This window comes from Acanthaster planci, linkage group LG08 (assembly GCF_054643075.1).
Source record: "Acanthaster planci isolate LZ-2023a linkage group LG08, COTS_SCS, whole genome shotgun sequence".
Taxonomy (NCBI): domain Eukaryota; kingdom Metazoa; phylum Echinodermata; class Asteroidea; order Valvatida; family Acanthasteridae; genus Acanthaster; species Acanthaster planci.
In genome coordinates this window covers 21,099,319-21,120,866 of record NC_141784.1, presented here as the reverse complement: position 1 = coordinate 21,120,866, position 21,548 = coordinate 21,099,319, and the positions used below count along the sequence as shown (strand labels likewise).

Genomic DNA, 21,548 nt, shown 5'->3' with positions numbered 1-21,548 from the left:
CGGTTGTTGTCTCTGACACATTGAATAAGTTTAATTCATACAACTCAGATTAATGGAGAAGGAAATTAAGACAGTTATGTCAATTATGACAATTCTGAAGTTTGGACAATTCCTTCAAATGCTTACAAGAACTGTAATAGATATTTCAAACACAAAACCCTGACAGTCCATAATCCTCTAATTTCAATATGATTTTACATACAACCCTAAGGGGTTAGGGTTAATTAAATTGTTAAATTTGAATACCTACCTGTTTCGGATTCTCCAAAAAAGTTCATTTAATTGCAATACCTTAATTAAAAAGAGTGGAATTCATTAAAATCGCAATATATCAATTAGCCTTTTGCACATTTAGGCTACACCACTGCCTTACTTCTTTTGGTCACATCTAAAGGCTTAAGTATGGCTCATGACAAGTGATCCATGACTAAAAAACCTTGGCAATAATGGAGATAATTGATAAGGCCCGTTAGCTTAGGTGATAGGGTATTGATACAGTGTTCTGGTGTGCGCAGGTGTGAATTCAACTTTTGTCCATTTTTTTGTTTCATTGGAAGTTCATTAGAAGCCAACTCAGTCAGATATGGCTTTTCTGGAAGTAATGCAAGTGGGCACAAGGACAGAAGTGTGACGACGACGTATGATTTTAATCAAATATCACTTGTTGCATTTCATCTTCCAATGTCTGAAAGGTTTTCACAACTCTTGTATTGATTCCTCTATCACCCTGGACACACCCCTTGCTCCACACCATCCCCGGATCACCTCACGAGGTACTTCAGCTTCTCTCCTTCCAGGTCAAAGGTCACAACCAGGCTTCGCAAGTCTGTGGGGTCCCTCCGGCACTTGATTTTCCCTGAGAGAACCTCTCCCTCCTTGAGTGGAATGGGCTTCCTCAGGAGAAACACAGTCTGTTTCCAGTGCGTGCGCTGGCTGCTTGGACCAGTCGAAAACATGACCTGAAAGGGGTGATAAAGATTACGGAAAAAGAGGGGTTGACAACATCTTTTAATGACAAGAACTGGAATGCATGTAACCATTGAAAATTCTTGATTCCGGCCAGGCTTAACATGTGGGCATGGGGCCCCGTGGTTTGGGTTTGTAGCTTCTGATCATAGGGTCAGGGGTTCGAATCCAGGTGGTGGCATGATCTTGTGATCCTGGGCAAGTCACTTTACCCCCCAAGTGCCTCTCTCCACCCAGGAGTAAATGGGTACCAGTGAGGGCAGACAGGAGGCATGTGGTAAAGTGGTAAGGGTTTGTAGCTTCTGATCATAGGGTCAGGGGTTCGAATCCAGCTGGTGGCAGCATGTTGTGATCCTGGGCAAGTCACTTTACCCCCCAAGTGCCTCTCTCCACCCAGGAGTAAATGGGTACCAGTGAGGGCAGATATGGTTGTTATGTTTAACCATCTGCACCTGACACAGCAGCATTGGGTTAGTATACTCCCCAGGGAGCTGAGATGGTTTCAGGAATGTTCAGATGATGTGAACCCACTGAGCAGGGATAACGTTAATAAGCACATAGAGACTTTTTAGTGTTATGCGCTTTGTAAGGACTTAACTATAATGATGATGACATTTTCCAGCATTAATAGGCTCTTTTTTGTTTACTAAAGCGTGTTAATTTTGACTGAACCATGAATGAATCTGAAACCCTCTGTACCAGATGGACTCTTCAGCTACCATGATTGGAAAAACTCCCAAATTCAATCAAGTCTGTTTGTTCTGGAATAGTAACGGTAAATATTTGCCATCAATTCACAATAGCATAGATAAAGTTGGACACAATCATAGCACAGACAATAACAAGGGCTCTCAGTAAAATAGTGGATTTTTAGTAAGAGCACCAATGCTGATCTGTATACATGTATAGCATTTATTTCTATAGCACAGAATTTATATAAAATAAAATTCAGATAAAGTTTAACTTCTTCTTGTGAATGTACGAATTAACAAGCAGAGAAAATGCTCCAACACTTTTGCCCTAGTTTCAAAAAGCTTTGACATTTCCACAAACTGCTGATAATCCCAGTGAGCAAATATGTATGAGAAATTTGCGCATGCATTTTAAGGATGACAATTACATTTGGAAGCATGCATGAGGAATTACCATCTACGGATCCACAGGGGCAAAGGGATTAGGCCTGCAATGAGTGATTGAGCCTAAAGATGGCTTGAAAGATTTGGCCACGGACCTGGATCATTTCCATCCAAAAATTTGCAAAAGAAGAACTTCTGGGTGTTTTCAAATTGACCGAGGAATTTATCGAACTGTTCAAAAAACAACTTACCATCCTCTTGCAGTTCTTCTCAAAAATCACATCGAAAAATCCAACAAGTGCCTGTTTGTTGAAGGGTGAAAATGACAAGATTGTACAATATTCCGTATGTCGTGCCACCCAATATGCCCTAAGGTCCAGGGAACTACATGGATATTTTCCCAGACAAGGCTACAAATACTGAACATAAGTACAGCAGCAATCTTACAGGGGGTGCTTTATTATTTCTATTCAGTAAGGTCTACTCAAGCCTATCCCAGTGGGATAAAATCCTTGCCCACGAAGGCTGTTCTGTCCACAAGCAAGGCATTTGACTACAACTGCCCCACCTGTTTTATAAGTTGCAGAAGTTAAGATGAACACTAGAGCGAGTCACAATCTACTCATAGGCTGAGCAACTGTGTTGCAAAAATGTTTCAATTTGAAAACAGACTCGATGTGTAGGTTTCAAAGTTAATCATCTGAAAGTCTGGTCATTGTTACTACTTTTTATATTTAACTCACAGTGCAGTCACCGTCTCTTGATGCTTTCAGTTTGAACTCCGTTACAAACTCTAAATCTTTAACGTTCACGCTTGTCACATCCAAACACTGGAATTAAAAACACAAAAAAGAATTGCATTTAAAAAAAAGGCACTTTATACCATCTTTGTTTTGCCATAAGGACCGATGTACAATATTTCAGAGGCCACTGTCTGACAACCACCTAACTCAAGTAAAAAACTGCAAGTTTTTGCTTCTGTAATGAATGCCAAGAAGTCATAAATTAAAACAGATATTTTTCCCTTTTTTCTTCCAAGTAGCTGTTATGGACTTGCATCAGGAAACACAGTTTAATTTAAACAGCAAAGAGATAATGCTCTTAAAAAAACATAAATGAGAGATATAAGCCAAAAGATAAATACACTGTCTAGTTAAAAAAGCTTTCCATTTGGTCATGTTTATTTACTCTGTAAGAAAGCCTTTATATATATGCAAATATTATACATTTCAAGAATGCCAACTTCAACCTAGGCCACGTCATGAGGGGTAAGGGAGAAAGTTGTTGAATCTCAAGAAGGATTTAAGTAAACTTGATGCAAATCTGTGACATTTCAGTTAATGTTATCCACCTTAACCATTGCCGCATCAGACATGACCTTCTCCGGACTGACGTAATCCACAGAGGTCTCCTCCAAGACGCAAGACTTCATACATGTCATCTTGAAGCCATACACCCCATCCCAGAAGGCAACGTGAGAGGCGTGGCTCTCACTGTCGCTAATGGCAACCACGCTCAGAGTGCAAAGATCGGGATATACTAGCAAGACAAAATTGAGTACATAAAGCACTAGAAAGTGAGACGAGAGATTTCCTCAACAGATTTTGAGCACAAGCTGACTTTAATCATAAAGAAAAACCAACAAACCAGCCACAAAGTTCACTTCAATTTACAATTAGCAGAACCTAGGCCTGAGTTCAAATTCCTCTTCAGTCAATTTGTTCGTCCTTGAGTTGATTCAATAAGGTTTCCAATCATAAAAAGACAGATGCAAATCTCTCTCTTCAAATAGACGTTATGTCACAGGAACGAGCTAAGACATGAATCAAATTATCAACCATTGGTTAACTTGATCACGTTCATTAAATCCTCAAGGTCGTCACTCATCAATCATGACTTATCCACAAAAGTTATTGATGACAATGTTTGAGTCCTGTTACTTATTTCAGCTTACCCATGCCGCCTTCAGTCAAGAATTTGTCTCTAGCATACAGTACCGTGTCTAGCATTGACTCAAATAGGAGAAAATAGCCCATCCATTCTGATATGATCACATCAACCTGAGACAATAAAAGCAGAACCAACAAATTTGTAAAATTCAAGCAGTTTTTGAAATTGACTGGTTCATTTGAAAACTGAAGATTTTCTTCAATAAGGAGCAGCAATCTGCTGGTTATTTCAAGCAATTTAATTTTGAACACATCGTCCACACAATCACCTTTTTAAATGTGGGCTTTAACCACTCCCTGCCGGGCGACCCGTTTTTGGGTACATAGGCTTTATATGCAGAGGCGGGGAGCCCGGAACTGGGACAAAAGAGTTGGGCCTCATAACAAAAGACCGTGCTCAGCACAAAAGACTGAGCTGCTGGGCATTACCCACATTTTTTCGCTCTCAATAGTGGAGATAATCCAGCCTTGTTTTAAAACAGTATACCACAGTTTGGGGCATTTAGAGCGAGCGTATTACCACTGGGGACAAAAGCTCTCCACCACCGCAGCGATGAGCCACACAGCACTGCTGCACGCTCATCTGGCCCCTATTGAAAAGAGGTCAGCAGTGCACTGTGCCAGTTTCGGGAACAAAAGAATCTTATGTAACACCGCACAATCTGGGCTCTTTTTCCAAGGCTGCAGGCCTGGCTGAAATATTCAGGAGTCAATGAAGGTTATCTGTCATCTTTAGAGTAGTACCCAAAGAGTCCTTCATGTGGGTATAAACGGCCATTAAATGAAATGATGAATTTTTGAAGAATTTTGAAAACGGAAAATCTTGAAAATGACCCAGCATCTTGTCTTACAGCAAGTGGTTAATGAGTACTGTAACACACATCTTGCTGATTCTTTATCCTGATTGGTCGAAGCACAGTCACATGGGGTTCACAAATATAGGATAGTGTATGACATATGCATTAATGTGACCAAGAGATCACAAGCACATAATATCCAAAGTATAGTGTCTTTTTGGGCACTGACTGGTTCTAGTGCCTTAATTTGGCCTTGGGAAAAAAGGACCCTCTTGACAAATCAAAGTGCCAATTATTGCCAAACCATACATGAGAATTTTAGCCCCTTTTGGTCTGCAAAGATGGAAAACTTTACCTTATCAACGGGGATGCTGATGTCTTCCATGCGGCCCTTTATCAGACTGATGGTATCATCAAGTTTATTTTGCCTGTGATATAAAAAAAAACAAGTCTCTTGTGAGTTGTCTCAAATACCAACGTCCTGTCGGATGCGGAGGCAGTGTGATGTGGCCTTTCACAAATCCCTGATACAAGCACACACACAGTCTTGACTTGATTGTGACGAGGCAAACGTCACGGCTTGAAAATATACACTGGGTTTGATTATACCTGACAATATCCATGGCCTGGTAAATGATTTCTGATTGGTCGACTCCTATCACCTGCTTGGCCCCCGCCCTGGCGGCAAACATGGAGAGAATACCAGTACCGCAACCGACATCCAGAACAACCTGAGAAAATATATCAGAAGCTGGTTTTTTTAGAAAAGTAAGAAAATTGTCACATAGGCTTCTGACAAAGTGACACACACAGATTTCAAAGTATACTCTGTGTTAAATAGTCCACAGATTCCGGACTGTTTTGACAACTTAAACAAGGAGCCTGGGAGATGGAGGAAATCTTGACCTTGTTCTTAAAGATGTGCTGATTGTCGTAGATGAAGTCCTGGTAGCTCTCTGTGCGAACTCTGTCTTTCAGCATCTCTTCGTGGATGCTGTAATGGGCGTAGGAATCAAAGTAGCACTGATCTTCTTGATGAGTCTTCCCCGAGATGGGCGAAGGGTAACCCTCTCCAACTGACAGTGGGGAGGCAACAAGTTTCTGTGCAAAGTCCCTGGGGTAGATTATGAGAGCATCAGAGTTAGAGAAAGTAAAGAACATCGGATAATGAGAATTTGCTGGGAGGTCACAGTCAATAAACATCACTTAACATTTTGGCTAGTTATGTGCTTAATTGCTTAGCAGAACTCTCGAGTGCTGTGCAAATTTACTCGATTTGTAGCTCAATGAAACTGACTTTCTTTCAAATAGACAAAGAATTTTCTCACGAGCTCACATAAGGTATTGAGTAGAACCAGAACTAATGCCATACCACTGTCAGTGGTAAATCTTCATCACAGAATGGACCTTTCCCATGAAATATGCAAAAAAGGTTGACGTGGGCGTGTGAGTACCACTGGTCGACAAAGTTGCTCAAATTTATGATGTAACAATACAAATCTCCATGCGCACAAAAGTATTAGCAATACGCCATTTCTGTACTAGCATAGTTTGACATGAGTACATAATTTAAGGACCAGGAATTGTTATTTTCCAACCTCAGGACACTGGCAACTTCATTTAGTTTGGAGAAAAGTGTGCTGACGTATCTGGAAAAGGGCTGTCATACGGTACTGACGGACCTTAGTGCCACACATGCGCCTGTCTAATTTGCATATTTCATGATAAAGGTTCATTCATCTGACAGATGCCTTGCTCCATCTTCTCTGTTCATCTTTATGGCATGGACACCACAGATAAATCCACTGAAACTCTTATCCTACGTTCATTTACTGCAACTGTCTGAAGCTCACTTGGCCATGTTAAGGTCCTGCAACGCCCTGGACAGAGACTCCTCGGCGAGTGTAGCCCTCTGCTCGGCGGACTGTAGTCTCCGTAGCAGAGCCTGGTATTTGCTGGCTGGTATCCTAACCTCTGTGAGGTTGTCCTGAGTGTCTGCCTGGGAAGGATTGGGCTGATCTGGGTCCTCTAAAGATTCTATGTCTGTGGGAAGATGACAAATGCGAACGTTGTGAACAAACTGACAGGGCAAGAATTGCTCAGTTAAATCGGGCTGACAAACGGATAAATTTCCAACATCGTTAATTTGTGGTCACTTTACCCCCATCCACATTTTTTAGTGCCTGTACACAGTTATTAAAAGCAACAGTGACAGGTAATGCTTATCGTTTGTACTTTTTCCTATCCATTTCAAGAAGACCACAAAGTAAGGTTTATTGACAAGAAAGCAGCTACTGACCGAACAGAAGGAGTGAATCGTTACTTAGTATGGGCCTCATATAATCGTCACAGTCCCAGGGTGCATCACTGGTAGAACTAAGAGCATTGATGTCAGAACTTGAAACATTCTAGAAAACCAGAAATGAAATCTACTTAAGATTTGAAAACAAGCTTCCCCATTTTACCAGCAACATAACAATCATCATCCAGTAACCACTTCGTGCCGGGGAGCCGGGTTTCGGGTACATTTTCTTCATATGCAATGCCGGGTTGCCAGAAATTGGACAAAAGAGCTGGGCCTTGTAACAAAAGACCGTACTCAAAACAAAAGACCGAGCTGCTGGGAATTGCCAACATTTTTTCACTTGTCAATAGTGAAGGAAATACGTCATTGTTTTGAAAGATTATACCACTGTTTGTGGCATTCAGCCAGCCGATTACCACCAGGGACAAAAACGCTCCAGCGATGAGCGATACAATACCGCTGCATGCTAATCGGGCCCCTATTGAAAAGAGCCGGCAGTGCACTGTGCCAGTTTTGGAAACAAAAGAAAATTACATAAAATCGAAAAAATCTGGGCTCTTTTTACAAGGCGCCAGGCCTGGCTGAAATACTCGGGTGTCAATAGATGTTGTCTGTCAGATTAGAGTGGCAACCAGACAGTCATTTGTGTGGGTGTAAACGTCCAGTAAATGAAGTTATGAACTTTTAAGGAATTTTGAAAACAGAAAAAAGTGAAAAATCACCCGGCCCAGCAGAATAAACGCGGATAAATGGGCCCAGCGTGGTTTAAATGAGGCCTACCAAAGGCTGCAGAGAGGATCAACCATCAAGTGAGACTACGGTAACTAAAATATATGTACAAAAACTGACTTGCAAAAAGATACTTCAATGATTGAAAATTAATGGGTAATCAAGTACCTACCTTTGCTCGAATAAAGTTGATGAATTTGATGTAGGCAATGCAATCCATATCTACAGAATGGAAAACAATGAATACTGGTTAATGTTTTAAGACTTTCACCAGGTCAGGTTAATTAGTCAGACAGTAAATGAAAATACAAGGATGATTCAAACATAAAACAAGATGACAGAAGGAGGGATAAACTGGGAAAGCATCAATGTGACCATGGAAGGCAATCTCAGAAAATGGAAAAGGATGTGAAACGGAGGCTTCGTCATGCTAGGACAGAAAAAAGAAAATGAACAATAGCAGAACCATACCATGCTTCCTCTTGATTTCCCTGATGTCAAATCTGTGAACGTCCATAGAGTGCTTGAAAAGCACCTCCTCAACAGAGGGCAGCATTGCCTGACAGAACAGACATTTTGCTCCTTGGTGTCCCATCTCAACCTCTTCATCATATTCTAACCAACCATCATCATCATCTTCCTCGTCCAAATCACGGACTGTTTCATCAACGTCTTTTTCACCTGCTTTGAAGTAACCAATACAAAGATGCAGAAAGAACTTCACGACAGAATCGTTTCATCTCTCACGTGTCCATCATCAGTTTCATTTACTTTGGCCTACTTTCATCTATCGACTTATATTGCCAGAATTTATGAGGGTCTGGTACCAAACAGGATTAGTCCCAACCATAGTGAATACAGCCCCGACTAATTGGGACAAATTAATCCGTGATGCTAGTCCTGCAATTAAACTTTGCCAAGAGAAGACTGGTGTATACTGTTTGTGTCTTTTGCCATGCCGTCACTTTGTCATTTGCCATGCCATCACGGTGGCAACAGATGCTTGTGAAAATTAGTTACAGTTTGTGTTCTGGATGAAACTTCAAATCAACATTATTTTGATGAATTTTGCCTGGAGAATTATGCCAAGCTGAGTCAAGGATAAACTTTAAAATTGAAATTTATTAAGAGGAGCCTCAGTAATGTCGGATCACATGAGGACATTAATGTAATGATAAGCCTAGGCGTATTTTGATGCATCACTTTGATATAGATCCCTCTAAATTCTACAGAAAAAGGGACCACTGTTGACTATCATTTCAATCTCTGTGACAAGCAATCTTGTGGACCAATCACAACCAACCCTTAGCCCCTGATGGTAAACGCCTTCCCTTCTCTTCACCTCATCTAGTCTTTCACCACACTATACATGCTATCTGTAGCTTAAATACCTACGCACCCACATCCCGCCCACATTGCAGACACGAGACAAAGACTGCTAGCATATTATTCAATGTTAGATTAAAAAGACAGAAGTATCAGGTTGGCCTGAGGTTTCCCGGAAGACGGTTGAAATTAGAATGGTAAACCATTAGTTCGAGGTTTCCCACAGACACTTTACCATTTGTTGACGACAAACATGTGGTTTTCATGGGATGCGCCATCTTGGTGGAACACATGACAGCATGAGGGCGCACTTGGTGAATTATATTATGTACACACAAAAAGATGGTGCTGGAACAGACGTGCTGCCGCGCTGTGTTGAGGTCAGAATTATTAAAGGCGAAGTTTCTCTCCTTTAAGCCAGACTCACACGCCTTTTCTGACTTTTAGTGATCTGGTATATCTGATAATTGTGTGTAGAACTTTTTTATTCCAAGTTCCAATTATCTTGACGGAAAATGCCGTTTTTTTCTTGGACGGGATATGACGGACTTGGATGACTCACCGTTTTGCCCATCGTGTTTACGCTGTTCGTCTAATCTGCCATAACAAAAGCCAAACCTTGGTCTGACAAAGTTAGAGTGTTTGGGGTTTTCTGGTTCATCTTTAACAGATCGGAACTGCCCACACTTTTGTTGATGTCACTAGCGTTGTTTGCTGTTAATGTAACATTTGTACTTCTTAATCCTCTTGATTTTGATTAGGCCTAGTTCGTTTTATTTTCGTTTGGTTAGTTTGTGCTGGGTGGGTGAAACTTGCCAGTATCCAGGTATCATCGTCATCAGACTTCTTGCTTTGGCTTGAGTTGGAATTTAGTATGTTTGTCTACTTAAAGTGGTCTTATTCCTTTCGATTTTGTGTGTTAGCAAGTACACAAAGTCATTTTCCAAATCTGATATCTGGGAAAACTAGCTGTTTTTTAGTATCTGTCATTTTGCCACTTTTTCACGACATTATCCTATGTATTCTAGAAATATTGGTCATTCAAAATGTGTTGAAAAACTATTAATTTTGGAACGGATACATTTCAAAACATAAAATGCAATGTTTGTTTTCATGATTTCCCCAAAGATGGTGCATGTATTCACTTGCGAGAATCTTTGATGGAATTTGTGTTTTAGGCGTGAAGAATGGTCCATACCTTTACAATGACACCTATTTTTAAAAAAATCATTCTTCACTATTCATATTCCTGACACCATGATATGAGTGAGGAAACACTATCAAAAGTTGTTCTTATTTATGCCAAGACATTGGCAGAGGTGTCAAATTTTCAACATGACATCTGGTCAGTCTTTGATTGTGGAATGAGACTTACTTATTTTTTTTTTCTGGGCAGCTATCGGCACAACCACCAACTTTAAGCTATCCCATGAGATGCACTTAAGCCTGTCCAAGCTTCGTTCCATCAGCGTTGCATTCCAAGCTCAACACAGCATCCGATCCTTGGAGGTTTGGTACCCAGAGACCTAAGGTGCCAAACATCGTTATCTAGGAAGGAGAAGAGGACTTAGCCACGGTCTGCAACAAGCTACTGAGGAAGACACTCAATCTGTTATTCGTTTGAGCCACTCAAGTCAAAAAAGGTGCCAGTTTTAACTAGCAACAAGCCAACTTTTTCCAGATCTGCCCGTGAGACTTTTGATTGGAATAAGGCCAACACGTGATAAACTTATCAAAGAATTTTTCCAAGAATTTCTATTCTCTCATGAAACCTCTCCAGTTGCTTCCAGTTGGCATTGTAAACATAGGTTTCAACTTCACTCTGAACAGACAAACAAACAGGGTGCTGAAGTTTATGTGTTCACAAGTATTTGCATACCAGGATGTCTGAAAAACCCTCTGGTGTAAAACTCTTGTGGACTTGATTGTCATTGATTTCCTTCCAGGAGAAGTTGCAGATTATCAGGATCGTGGAACCCAGACGGCAGCTGTCTTGGACGGAAAAAGAGATTTCGGCGGAAAACTCTTTATATTAACTGGAAAAAACCTTGATCCGTCCCCAGATTTATCATCATGGCCACCAGCCCATCATGGAAGGTGGGCAATGTTGATTTCAAAATGTCTGGAATTTGCCTCCAGTTGAGGCTGAGGATAATGATAATTTGAAGTAACAGAATTTTAAGGGAACTTCCCAAATAAACATTTCCCAATTGCTTTTAATGAGATTGGCTTTAAATGCAATCTCATCTCTGCGAAAAGAAAATTATGAACTTCACCTGGTTGAACCTCCTCAATTCTCAGGTCTAGATAACCATTCTTTGACTTTGCACAGAGACTTAATTCCCAAGACTCTCCGGGAGGGATCAAACCGTTCCGTCCAGCCAACCATCAACTAAACAGGGCAGCCAGCTTTCCCCCACAAAATGGGTGAGTACAAGGCTTGTCTGTCTGTCAATTTCATCCTGGGAGTTGACTAGTAATCCTAGCAAATCTTCCAACATCCTGAAGGGATCCAGGGGTCGGTAGATTCTCTGCAGTTCAACTTTCAAGAGGATTCAAGACCCATGTTACAAAATAATGGCTGAGGTCTACCTTCCTCAATCCTACAAGGATTTAAAAAATCCTGTTTTTGAAGAATTTCTCATTCACTATATATTTTCTCTTACTTTTTTCCTACAGAGCATCCTTTCGAGAAACGGGAATGGTTGAGAAAATGCTAGTGAGTGTCGCACCCGTGTACAGTCATGCTTTAATGTACCACTCTAAGAGAGATTTCTAGAATACCTCAGGACATATCCCTTGGCTTGAATTTGTTGGCTGTGTCTAATCTCTACCTCAGCAGATTTCTCTGGTATTGCTTGAAAAAACCCTCAGTATGACGATTTTTTCCATATTGGTGAAGGTGAGGAAAAGTAAACAATAACAGTGCAAATATATAAATCAAGAAATTATTATAGAATAACAAACACAAGAAATACATAAGTAAAAGGAAAAACCAATATGGGGGCTTTTTCAGAAGCCGGGAGGCTTGTATTGAAAAGCCCTGGACAAAACAAACTTCACAGAGAGACAACTAAAAGCAAGACAATTAACAACAACAATAAATTAACTTAAGGGAAATACGTTATGATGGAAATAAACATTAATGAAAAAGAACAATAATAAATTTGGTAATTTATGTTAATCATGACATGCAATAAGTCTTCTATTTCTTTTTTTCATTTGATGGCATTTACTTCATTTTACTGTGGTTATTTAATTCATTGATGACCAAAATGCTGACATTGTGCAATGACTTCCAAATGATGTTGGGGGACAGGGGCGGGGTTCTCTGGGGGGTAGGCTGTAAGATTGTCCGTAGACTGTTTGATGGTGAGAATTAGAATGCCCGTAACTGCTGTGTGCTGCCCCGTGGTTTTGAGGCAAATGTTCAACATTTTCACATTGTTTTCTTAACCTCCTCAGGGTTCCTATGGTTTTATCACGTGTTGTGACCGAGATGGCCGTCTATTTTTCCACGGAAGTCACTACGACGGAAATATGGAGAACCTCAAAGTTGGAGGTAAGCCAGCTAGACATGGATAAATTTTCCAAACTCTTTCCTGTTTGGGAGAGCTGGTTTGTAGTACACACGCCTCTAATACTTATGTTCTTTCTTTGTTGATCCCTTGGCAGACCCAGTAGAGTTTGAGACTGTCCCTGACTGCCGCACTGGCAAACCCATTGCTAGCAAGATCATCAAACTTAGCCCTGGCACTGTCTCCAACGAAGTCATCTCAGAAGAGATGTTAACGGGCCTTGTGGTGCTTGAAGCTAAACCAAGCAAGCAAAAAACAGTGAGTAAAACGCCAGAACCATTAGATTGGATTCCTTTGTGAGGAGCCTGATGTCATGCCAAAGATTTTAAAAGAGAGGAAATAATCACTCTCAGATGTTGAGGAAAAAAGTCAAATATTTCTGTTTAAGTTTGTGCCCCCAAAATCTAAGTTAATATGAAACATAGCAAATTTGCATGATCATGGCGGAAAACGAAATCATTTGGAGGAGAGAGATTTGAAAGTCCTTATGGAGCTTTTATTGTGTTTTCAGCCGGCTGGTTGCCCAATAACTGCCGAATATGGACGAGTAGCCTACGAAATGAACGGCGTAAGTTGGCTGCATTTATTTTTGTTTCCAGAGAATCATTCTGTCTTGCCTTATTGTATCTTAATCCAGCCGCCCTGGGTTCCATAAAATTGAGGAACTTATTTAGGCCCAAACTTGAAGACAGAATAGAGAAGACAATAAAGAAATGTTTCGGTTCGTATGAGTTCCTATTTGACAAATCTAAGATTTTAAGGACAAATGCCCCATCTTGTCTCACGAGTTTTCTCTCCAATATTTGACCAACCTCACGTGGGCATCATTCTGAGAACAAATCCTTTTCCTGGCACTACCAACTGATTATGGAATTCTTATCTTAGGAAAGCTTCTTTCTTGCCTACGGGATGGAGGACATGTACGACAAAGGACGTCCTCTCAAAAAAGGAGACAAAGTCTCTTTTTTTCTTGCCACTGACAAACGGTAAGCAAGACCTCATGACAGGCTCATTTTACTCTTCGTCTAATTCTCACATTGTCTGTTGGTCTAAGCTTAAAGAAAGGAAATTGAGAATAGAGAATGGAACTTCCGTGTTCCCAGTTGGGCTACTTAGCTCTTTTGGCATCTTGAACAACTAGGCATTCAACTACATTTTGAGATGGTTCGTCGTTAATTTCTTCATTTCATTTGAATATGAACACCTTCTGCCAGTTTACAAATGTAGGCTTGATACCAGTCGCTTTTACCAGTAAATTGCTGAAGAGATTTGCAATGCACCATTGCAATTCACATTATTGTATATGGTCATGTGTTGGAAATTCTGAGACGACTGTTCATCCTATTACATTGTTTTGAAGGAACGGCAACGTGCAAGCTCGGAGGATCCGGATGGTGGAGCCAGTTCAGGTGCCGAAATATCAAGGAGTCGTCTGCTCTATGAAAGAGTCATTCGGATTCATCGAGAGAGCTGATGTCGTCAAAGAGGTAAACATCGGCCATTCATATTGGTTGTGTGCATTATTGTTGAGGGCGCTGTGTTGTATACTCTTAGAAGTTTTGGCTATGTCTGAATTAACTGGCTAGGGCCAGCTGCAGCACATGTTTGTATTGGAAGTTAACCGCAGCCGCAAGCCAATGACTTTACCCTGGCTAACACATCATTTATGTCCAAAGAGGTGAAGTGGGACGGGTCTCGTCTAGCTGAACCGTAGTGCCTAGACCAGCAGGCGAGGTCACATTGCCGTCAAATTAGTCACTTTAGAGGCAAAGTATTTTGGCACCAAAAATGTAAGAACTTTTCTACTTGCTGATAAAAGATCACAACTTTTTAATTGAAGAGATAACTTTTCAATTGTCTCTGTGTTTCTTCCTTTCAGATTTTCTTTCATTACAGTAGCTTTACAGGAGATATCAATGACCTTCTACTAGGAGACGACGTGGAGTTTGAAGTTGGACATAGAAATGTAATTCCTTGTCAAGTGAATACCATTATCATATAAGTATGAGATTATGGAGTTTTGTCTCCTCCCTTCGTTTTCCATGTTGTTAGAATTTGAAGTTTTCCCTACAAATTTTAAATAGTTCAACACCCAAGTAGCTGTCAGCAGGCCTGACTTCAACTCTAATCTAATTCTCCAAACCTCTTAATTCAACCCAAATCCATTTGTTGATTCTCACGATGCAGGACAAGGAGGTTGCTGTCAACATCAAGAAGCTGGCGACTGGCACCGTCATCTTTGAGGACATCAGCGAGAAATTGGAGGAAGGCACCCTCTCCAAAACCATCCCTCGCTTCACGACCAAGAAAAGTAACGACCCGTTCCCCGGCAAACTCATCTACGTCCTCGATGACGGAGGGTATGTCACACAGATTTCCTTTTGAATCGCTGTTGTTCCTTGTGCTTTTCTGTTTGAAAGGGATTCCGTTTGCATTACCATGTAAGGTTTATAGTTCAAATTATCTCTGCTTTATAAAAGAAAGAATTGTTTCTGTGCTGGAAATCAAATTGTATGAAACAGTGAATCAACACGTTGTCCAATTTGGGCGCAACATTTACTCCTGGAAACAGTTTTGAAGTTAGCTTGTATTTTACACACACCCCTCCATTGAAACTAACCTCTCCCCCTCATGCAAGTCCTCTAGCTTGTTAATCTTACAATCCATCTCACAAATCCTTGTCATGATTTAATGTATTTGCAGCAAACGTGAGTTATCCTTCGGAGATAAAGACCTTTTGAATTCTTACACTCTATGCGTCGGCGACATAGTCAAGTTTAACATTGCCACCGACAAACGAGATCACCTACAGAGAGCCACCAACCTGGAACTTTCAGAGAAGACTTTCAAAGAAAAGGAAGCAACTGAAGTCAGAGAAACGGTACCCCTCCATGAATAATGTCAGATTATTAAAGGAAGTTAGGAAAATGGAAGGCATAGTTTACCTTAAAAATTTAATGACACAAAACTATAAATCCTTGTGATGACTTTTCAAGAAAGATATAAAATATCTCATGATTTCTTTCAACTAAACCCAAGATGAAATTGACGACTTGCACCAATTTTTGCCATGATCTGAGAAAACTGACTTGAGGAGCTTTGAACCCGTGACTTTTTGACCTTTAAACTTCCTTCCAACTTCAGCTGAACAATACTTTTCTCTTTTGCCATCTGACCTTTGACCTCAACCTTTTGACCTTTGATCTGACCAGGGTATCGTTGCTGCTGTCAAGGATGGGTTTGGCTTCATCAAGTGTGTGGATAGAGATGCCAGGATGTTCTTTCACTTCAATGAGATGCTTCACTCTGTAAGTCAAAATACAAATTGAAGACAAACAGTGGCTTTGACCTTACATCTGAAGCCATGAAAAGTTTTTATATTGCTTCCTAAATAAGTAAATCCCCATTTTTTGTTGTTTTTACTCTGGATTGTTCATTTTTTTCCCCTGTAGGGTGACATCCACATATCTGACGAAGTGGAATTCTCTGTAATGACAGTAAGTATTCAAATTGCTTGAAGTTTTAGTCTGGTACTTCTTGTTAGGAAATTCATTTCAGCTTAAGGCTGTTAGACTCCTCTTCCTTTCGTCCTAGCCAATTCTCTGCCATTAGGTTTTATTTTCTAGCTCATCAAGTTGTCTTTAATATCTGGTAGTATGAAATTCAACCCAAAAATTTTTGTTGCATCATCACACCCATATTTTCTTGGCTAGTTTCATTCCAGCCAACTTTGTCTCTCTGTTTGGTTTAGTTGTAAGTGTGAAGTTTTCTTTAAAGTTTACTTTCTCCCTGTCACCTTGCAGGATCCCACCCAACCCCAGCGTCAGATTGCCACTCGGATTAAGAAGCTGCCCAAAGGCACAGTCACATTCCAGATAGTCCTAACCAAACGCCTGAAAGGATTAGTGGACAAGCTGCCTGATAACCTGGTACGCTGCAAAATGCATCGGTATACAGGCTTTGCATGGCTGCCATCTTGCAGGGCAGTGCTTTTGTTCCACAGGGTCTATAAAAAGGACTTATGAGGTTTCCCTGTGGAACAAACGAACTGCCCTGCAAGATGGCAGTCATGCAAACCCTCTGTTAGGAACTAACTAGCTCTGTGGGAAGGAAACATGATTTTTCTTTCTTCAATTTTTCAATTTTGTTGAGACATTTTCTAGTATTTGGGGAAGTATGCCAAATCATGTTCTAGTCCGTATCTTGTCAATAGGGAGATGGTAGATAAGTAAAATTATATTCTATTAATCAGTCAAAATTTATAGCAAAGTTTTAATTTTTTTCCCAATAGTGGGGGCGCAGTCCAGGTAAAAATCGTGACCATACTCCAGAGCTGGGCAGCATCAGTTACCGAGACAACGGAGCTGCCAAGGTCATCAAATTTCATGCCAAAGACACCGATGTACGCATCCCTCCGGACCTGGGTGACGAGGTACGTAGCAAAGAGATATTTACTGGCCAAATTGGAGCAAAGATTTCACTCATTTGACATGATGTGCACAAGAGAAAGACGGATGATCTCTCAGAGTTAGGTCTGGCTTTGGCAATAATGAAACCTTTGTTCATAATTTCAGTGCTATATAAAATTATGGTTTTTCTGATTTTACGAAGTGAACGAGGCCTGATCAAACCCAGCTGGCAAGCGTTGCACTTCAAGTACCGCTGCAGCAAATCTTCCAAAACCTCAAAACTAAACCATAATGTAAACTCACCACCATTAGTGGCACCATCAATATCTAAGAAATCCTGTGCGATTCTGTGATATCCAACTCCTTCGATTTTTTGCAATTCACAGGTGGAGTTCAACATAGCTGAGGTGAAGCGGGACGGGTCTCGTCTGGCTGTGTCCATTGTGGTGCTGAACCGTAGCGCCAAGACCAGCAGGCGAGGTCACATCGCCGTCTTGAAGGAGAGCTTTGGCTTTATAGAAACAGAAGATCACGACCACGAAGTCTTCTTTCACTACAGGTAGGTGATTGGACACGTCAAGTTTGGGCTCATCTCTCAGGGCATTTTGATCAGAAACTTCCCTGAAGTGTTCCAAAGTTACCATGGCAGGAACTCAGTGCCATATATCCTGTGCCGGAACTTTCAAGGAGCAACAAGTCAGTTGTTAAGGAGTAGTGACTGGGCTCTGCCTTCCTCAAACTTGCAAAATCTCTCCAAAGCTCCAATGGATATTAGTTGAGGATTTTCTTGGAAACTTAGGGTTACTGAGACTCCTCACGGATGTCAGTTTGTTTGTTGTCCTTAACTCAAGTAGATCATATGTCTTTTCTACTTTTTATAAAAAAAAACCAGATTGCCACTTTGTCCAAGAGCAAGACTGTATTTGATTTGAAACAGTTCTGTATTATTTTATACCGTGCATTTGTTTTTGTCTCCCGTCACCGTCACACATGGAATGATCTTGACAGCTTTCAACCGGTTGATGTCACTCAGTCTGTATTAAATACTTGAAAGAAGAATATTTTACAATTTTGGTACCTTGCAGTGAATTTTCGGGTGACGTGAATGAAATTGAAGTCGGAGACGAAGTGAGCTACTCTCTGATCCGCAAAGGACCAAAAATCAGTGCTGAGGAGGTCACCAGGCTACCTAAAGGAACCATCCCTTCTATGGTCAATCACTCAATTCTTTCATGATTTCCCCCTCTCAAATCATTCTTTAAAATGAAATTTGAAGAAGAATTATGGGGCATAATCAGTTCACATTTGTGGAAAGGCCTCAGTGCACCTGTAGTTTCACTCAGGCCAACATACTGTACCTATGTTTGCAGTTTCTCCAGGGTACACTAAACTACCGATTCAGAGTTTGAAAAAAAGGGTCAGCTGTGAGAAGAGATTTCAGTTGAAGGGTTCAGCATCGGAGTTGCGTGCCCAGGTCCTCATCAGGACAACTAGAGTAGGCTTATTCAAACTTCTGCAAAATGCCTCATCTGCTCCATTGTGCGTTGTTTGCTACACAGACCAAGAAACCGGGACTTCTCCAAGGCAAAGTCATCCGTCCCTTGAGGAACATTGACCCTCAGCAAGCCGAGTATAACGGGCTCATCAAAGTCATCAAGGAAGGTAGGGTGCACTGTTCCCGGTGTTACCATTCATCTGTAATGGAATTTGATTTTGTTCTTGTTGAAGAAATTAAGAGAATAATTGTGGAATTTTACTCATTCAGTGTTCAGTTTTGCTACAGTTCTACCGAAATGTTTATCAGTTGTTGCCTTGTCTACATTCTTCAGATGACAGTGAGGGTGCCGTCTACCCATATTGCATCATCAGCCTGTCGGACAAGCATGATTTCTTACAGAAAGGAGACCCAGTGCAGTTTCAGCTGGGTTCATCATCTGATAACGGCAAGGAGTGGGCATGCAGTGTGGTCACCATCAGGAAGATCCTACGCACTCACGTGGACTGCATCAAAGGACATGTACGCACAGACTACAGTCTTGTTCCCAACTCTCCCAACCTTTGCCTCAACCATCAAACAATCATCACCTATCAGTCCATCAACCATCACTTCTCTAACCATCAAACCATCAACCATCAACTGTTAATCCATCAACTGTCACTACTCTAACCATCAAACCATCACCTATCAGTCCATCAACCATCACTACTCTAACCATCAACCATCACCTATCAATCCATCAACCATCACTACTCTAACCATCAACCATCACCTGTTCATCTATCAACCATCACTACTCTAACCATCAAACCATCACCTATCAATCATCACTTCTCTAACCATCAAACCATCAACCATCACCTGTTCATCCATCAACCATCACTACTCTAACCATCAAACCATCACCCATCAATCCATCAACCATCACTCCTTTTACCATCAAACCATCAACCATCATTCCCAAATTCATCAACCATTAACCACCAACCTATCAACCACCAACTAACCAATCACCTGTAACCCTGTCAGCCATCACTCCTCTAACCATCAACCAACAAACCATCCACCATCACCCTTTTATAAGGAGGTTTTCAGTTGAACATCTAAACATTTCTCTTTTGGACAGTTTGGCTTCTTGAACTATGACCCCGGAGATGGCAAGAAGCTGTTCTTTCACATGAGCGAGGTGCAGGATGGTTTTGACTTACACCCGGGTGACGAGGTGGAATTCGTGCTGATTCAGAACCAGCAAAATGGCCGACACAGTGCAATCAACATTCGTCGACTCAGGTGAGATTTGGTCACAATTGTGTATGAAGGGGCACTACATCTTTGATTGCCGTCTTTGAGTCAGAAAAAACAACTTGAGAAACTTGCTGAGATGAAGTTGCACCTGCTTATAGTTGGTAACATCTTAATTGATTGACTATTGAGCATTTTTAACAGAGAAGAGACAGTAGCTTTTTGAATTGGACATAGTATTTGAGCAAAACTATTCAATAATTCCAAGTAATGTCATGGGTAATGATAAGCTAGCAGTGAATAGACTTATAGGGTCATGTTCATAGCCTGCTTGATAGATGAATGTCTTCTTACGTCAACAGTGAAATCCAACGGCCAGGACATCTCAGCCGTCTCAAGAGTACACCAAGTGAGGAAAAAGGCCCTCGCATGATAGTTACGAGGACACCCAGAGGCCCAGATGGCACCAAGGGGTTCAACCTGGCACGCACAATCCAAAATGGAAACAACGAGAAGGAAATCTAAAAAGCAAATCAGAAAAGATACAATCTGAAGAAAATATCCAATTTGGTTTGGGCAAAATGGAACTTTCTTCTGCAGTGGCAGATTTGCGTGTTCGCTCTGGGGAAGTGTTTTAGTTTCCTTTCAAATGAGATGAAGAAAGTGGAAAAACTGTTGAGAACTTATTAAGGTTATTGGCTTTGCTGCAGAGAAAAAAGGACCCTCGTTTGACTTCGAGACTAACGTTGTGTTAACTGAACATGAGAAAAAGTGAAGAAAAAAATATTTAAATACCTGCGAAAAAGCAAAGAAAAGAAAAAAATAAAACAAAAGTCTGTGAAATTGAAAAAAAAAGGAAAAAAAAACTTGAAAAATTCTACCAAGAAAGTGAAAAAAAAAAAACAAGAAAAAAGTTAGATATTTACGATGAATTTGAAAAGAGGAAAAGAGAATTAATATGAAGACGGTATTAACCTGAAAAAGTATTAACCAATGAATGAATTACACTTTGCCAGAAATGTTTTTAAGATTTATATGCTCCGATTCTGCCAAAACAGTTGCACCAACGTCATTTTTGGTAAAGGTGCAGTAACAGGTAACTGTGTCATACTGCAGTTATGTAACTATGGTCTTGCTCCTGGGATACATGGATAAACTAATGTGTGCCCTTGGTCACGACATCATTGGCACCAATCCATTTTCATCCAAAGCCGTGTCTGAAAGTAGTGGCTGTGGCTAGGGATAATATGAAAACCTGTGGAAGTTGCCTGTCAGTGGCTGTAGCCACTTTTCATAGCTAGGTGTGTTGCTGTAAGCTACAGCCAGTCCATTTGGACACATCCTAGCTCGTGCACAAAATGACCCAACAGACTATAGTGTCTGTGAAAAGCTCAAATTGTCAGGCAAGACAAATTACTCTGTAAAAGTTCAATTCAAAAAAATAATAAAATAATTGTACTCTTGAAATCCATCTGCAGGAAAAAATGCTCAATGTAATGGGGCATAAGACATCAAACAGATTGAAGTATGTTGTCCCAGGAAAACGGAGAATATGTTGAAGATCGTTCGGGGAGTTGTAGTAGGAATAGATGACATATTAATTCTTTCAAGCCATCTGGAGTTGATAAAAATTTGCTCCCAACAAGGGGGAAAAGAAACAAATGCGAGGCCCA

At 40.8% G+C, this 21,548-nt stretch overlaps 2 protein-coding genes across 5 annotated transcripts; one reads left to right on the top strand and one right to left on the bottom strand.

The window, feature by feature from the left end:
- Positions 1-3: 3 nt before the first annotated feature.
- prmt3 (protein arginine methyltransferase 3) lies at positions 4-9,487 on the bottom strand. 3 transcript variants are annotated; one of them, XM_022228116.2, is made up of 13 exons: positions 9,384-9,487; positions 8,294-8,503; positions 7,995-8,044; positions 7,088-7,196; positions 6,642-6,831; positions 5,695-5,902; positions 5,398-5,519; positions 5,144-5,216; positions 3,997-4,102; positions 3,394-3,581; positions 2,786-2,872; positions 2,294-2,344; positions 4-959 (listed from the first exon to the last, which is right to left on the bottom strand). In XM_022228116.2, exons 1-13 carry the CDS (start codon positions 9,439-9,441, stop codon positions 762-764), a joined length of 1,650 nt encoding a protein of 549 aa, XP_022083808.2. In that variant the 5' UTR covers positions 9,442-9,487; the 3' UTR covers positions 4-761. The 3 variants fall into 3 exon arrangements, with proteins under 3 accessions (XP_022083808.2, XP_022083791.2, XP_022083799.2); XM_022228099.2 differs by having other exon boundaries at positions 8,294-8,506; positions 9,384-9,456; XM_022228107.2 differs by lacking the exon at positions 9,384-9,487 and adding an exon at positions 9,222-9,364.
- Positions 9,459-20,403, top strand: LOC110975527 (cold shock domain-containing protein E1-like). 2 transcript variants are annotated; one of them, XM_022228086.2, is made up of 23 exons: positions 9,459-9,528; positions 10,545-10,791; positions 11,095-11,245; positions 11,481-11,575; positions 11,828-11,867; positions 12,614-12,710; positions 12,824-12,984; positions 13,238-13,294; positions 13,612-13,712; positions 14,087-14,213; positions 14,606-14,692; positions 14,914-15,086; positions 15,430-15,607; positions 15,939-16,034; positions 16,179-16,223; positions 16,530-16,655; positions 17,018-17,158; positions 17,522-17,694; positions 18,221-18,347; positions 18,695-18,797; positions 18,965-19,152; positions 19,760-19,923; positions 20,238-20,403. In XM_022228086.2, exons 3-23 carry the CDS (start codon positions 11,222-11,224, stop codon positions 20,398-20,400), a joined length of 2,466 nt encoding a protein of 821 aa, XP_022083778.1. In that variant the 5' UTR covers positions 9,459-9,528; positions 10,545-10,791; positions 11,095-11,221; the 3' UTR covers positions 20,401-20,403. The 2 variants fall into 2 exon arrangements, with proteins under 2 accessions (XP_022083778.1, XP_086996246.1); XM_087140120.1 differs by lacking the exons at positions 9,459-9,528; positions 10,545-10,791; positions 11,095-11,245; positions 11,481-11,575; positions 11,828-11,867 and adding an exon at positions 11,933-12,050.
- The last annotated feature ends 1,145 nt before the right edge of the window (positions 20,404-21,548 follow it).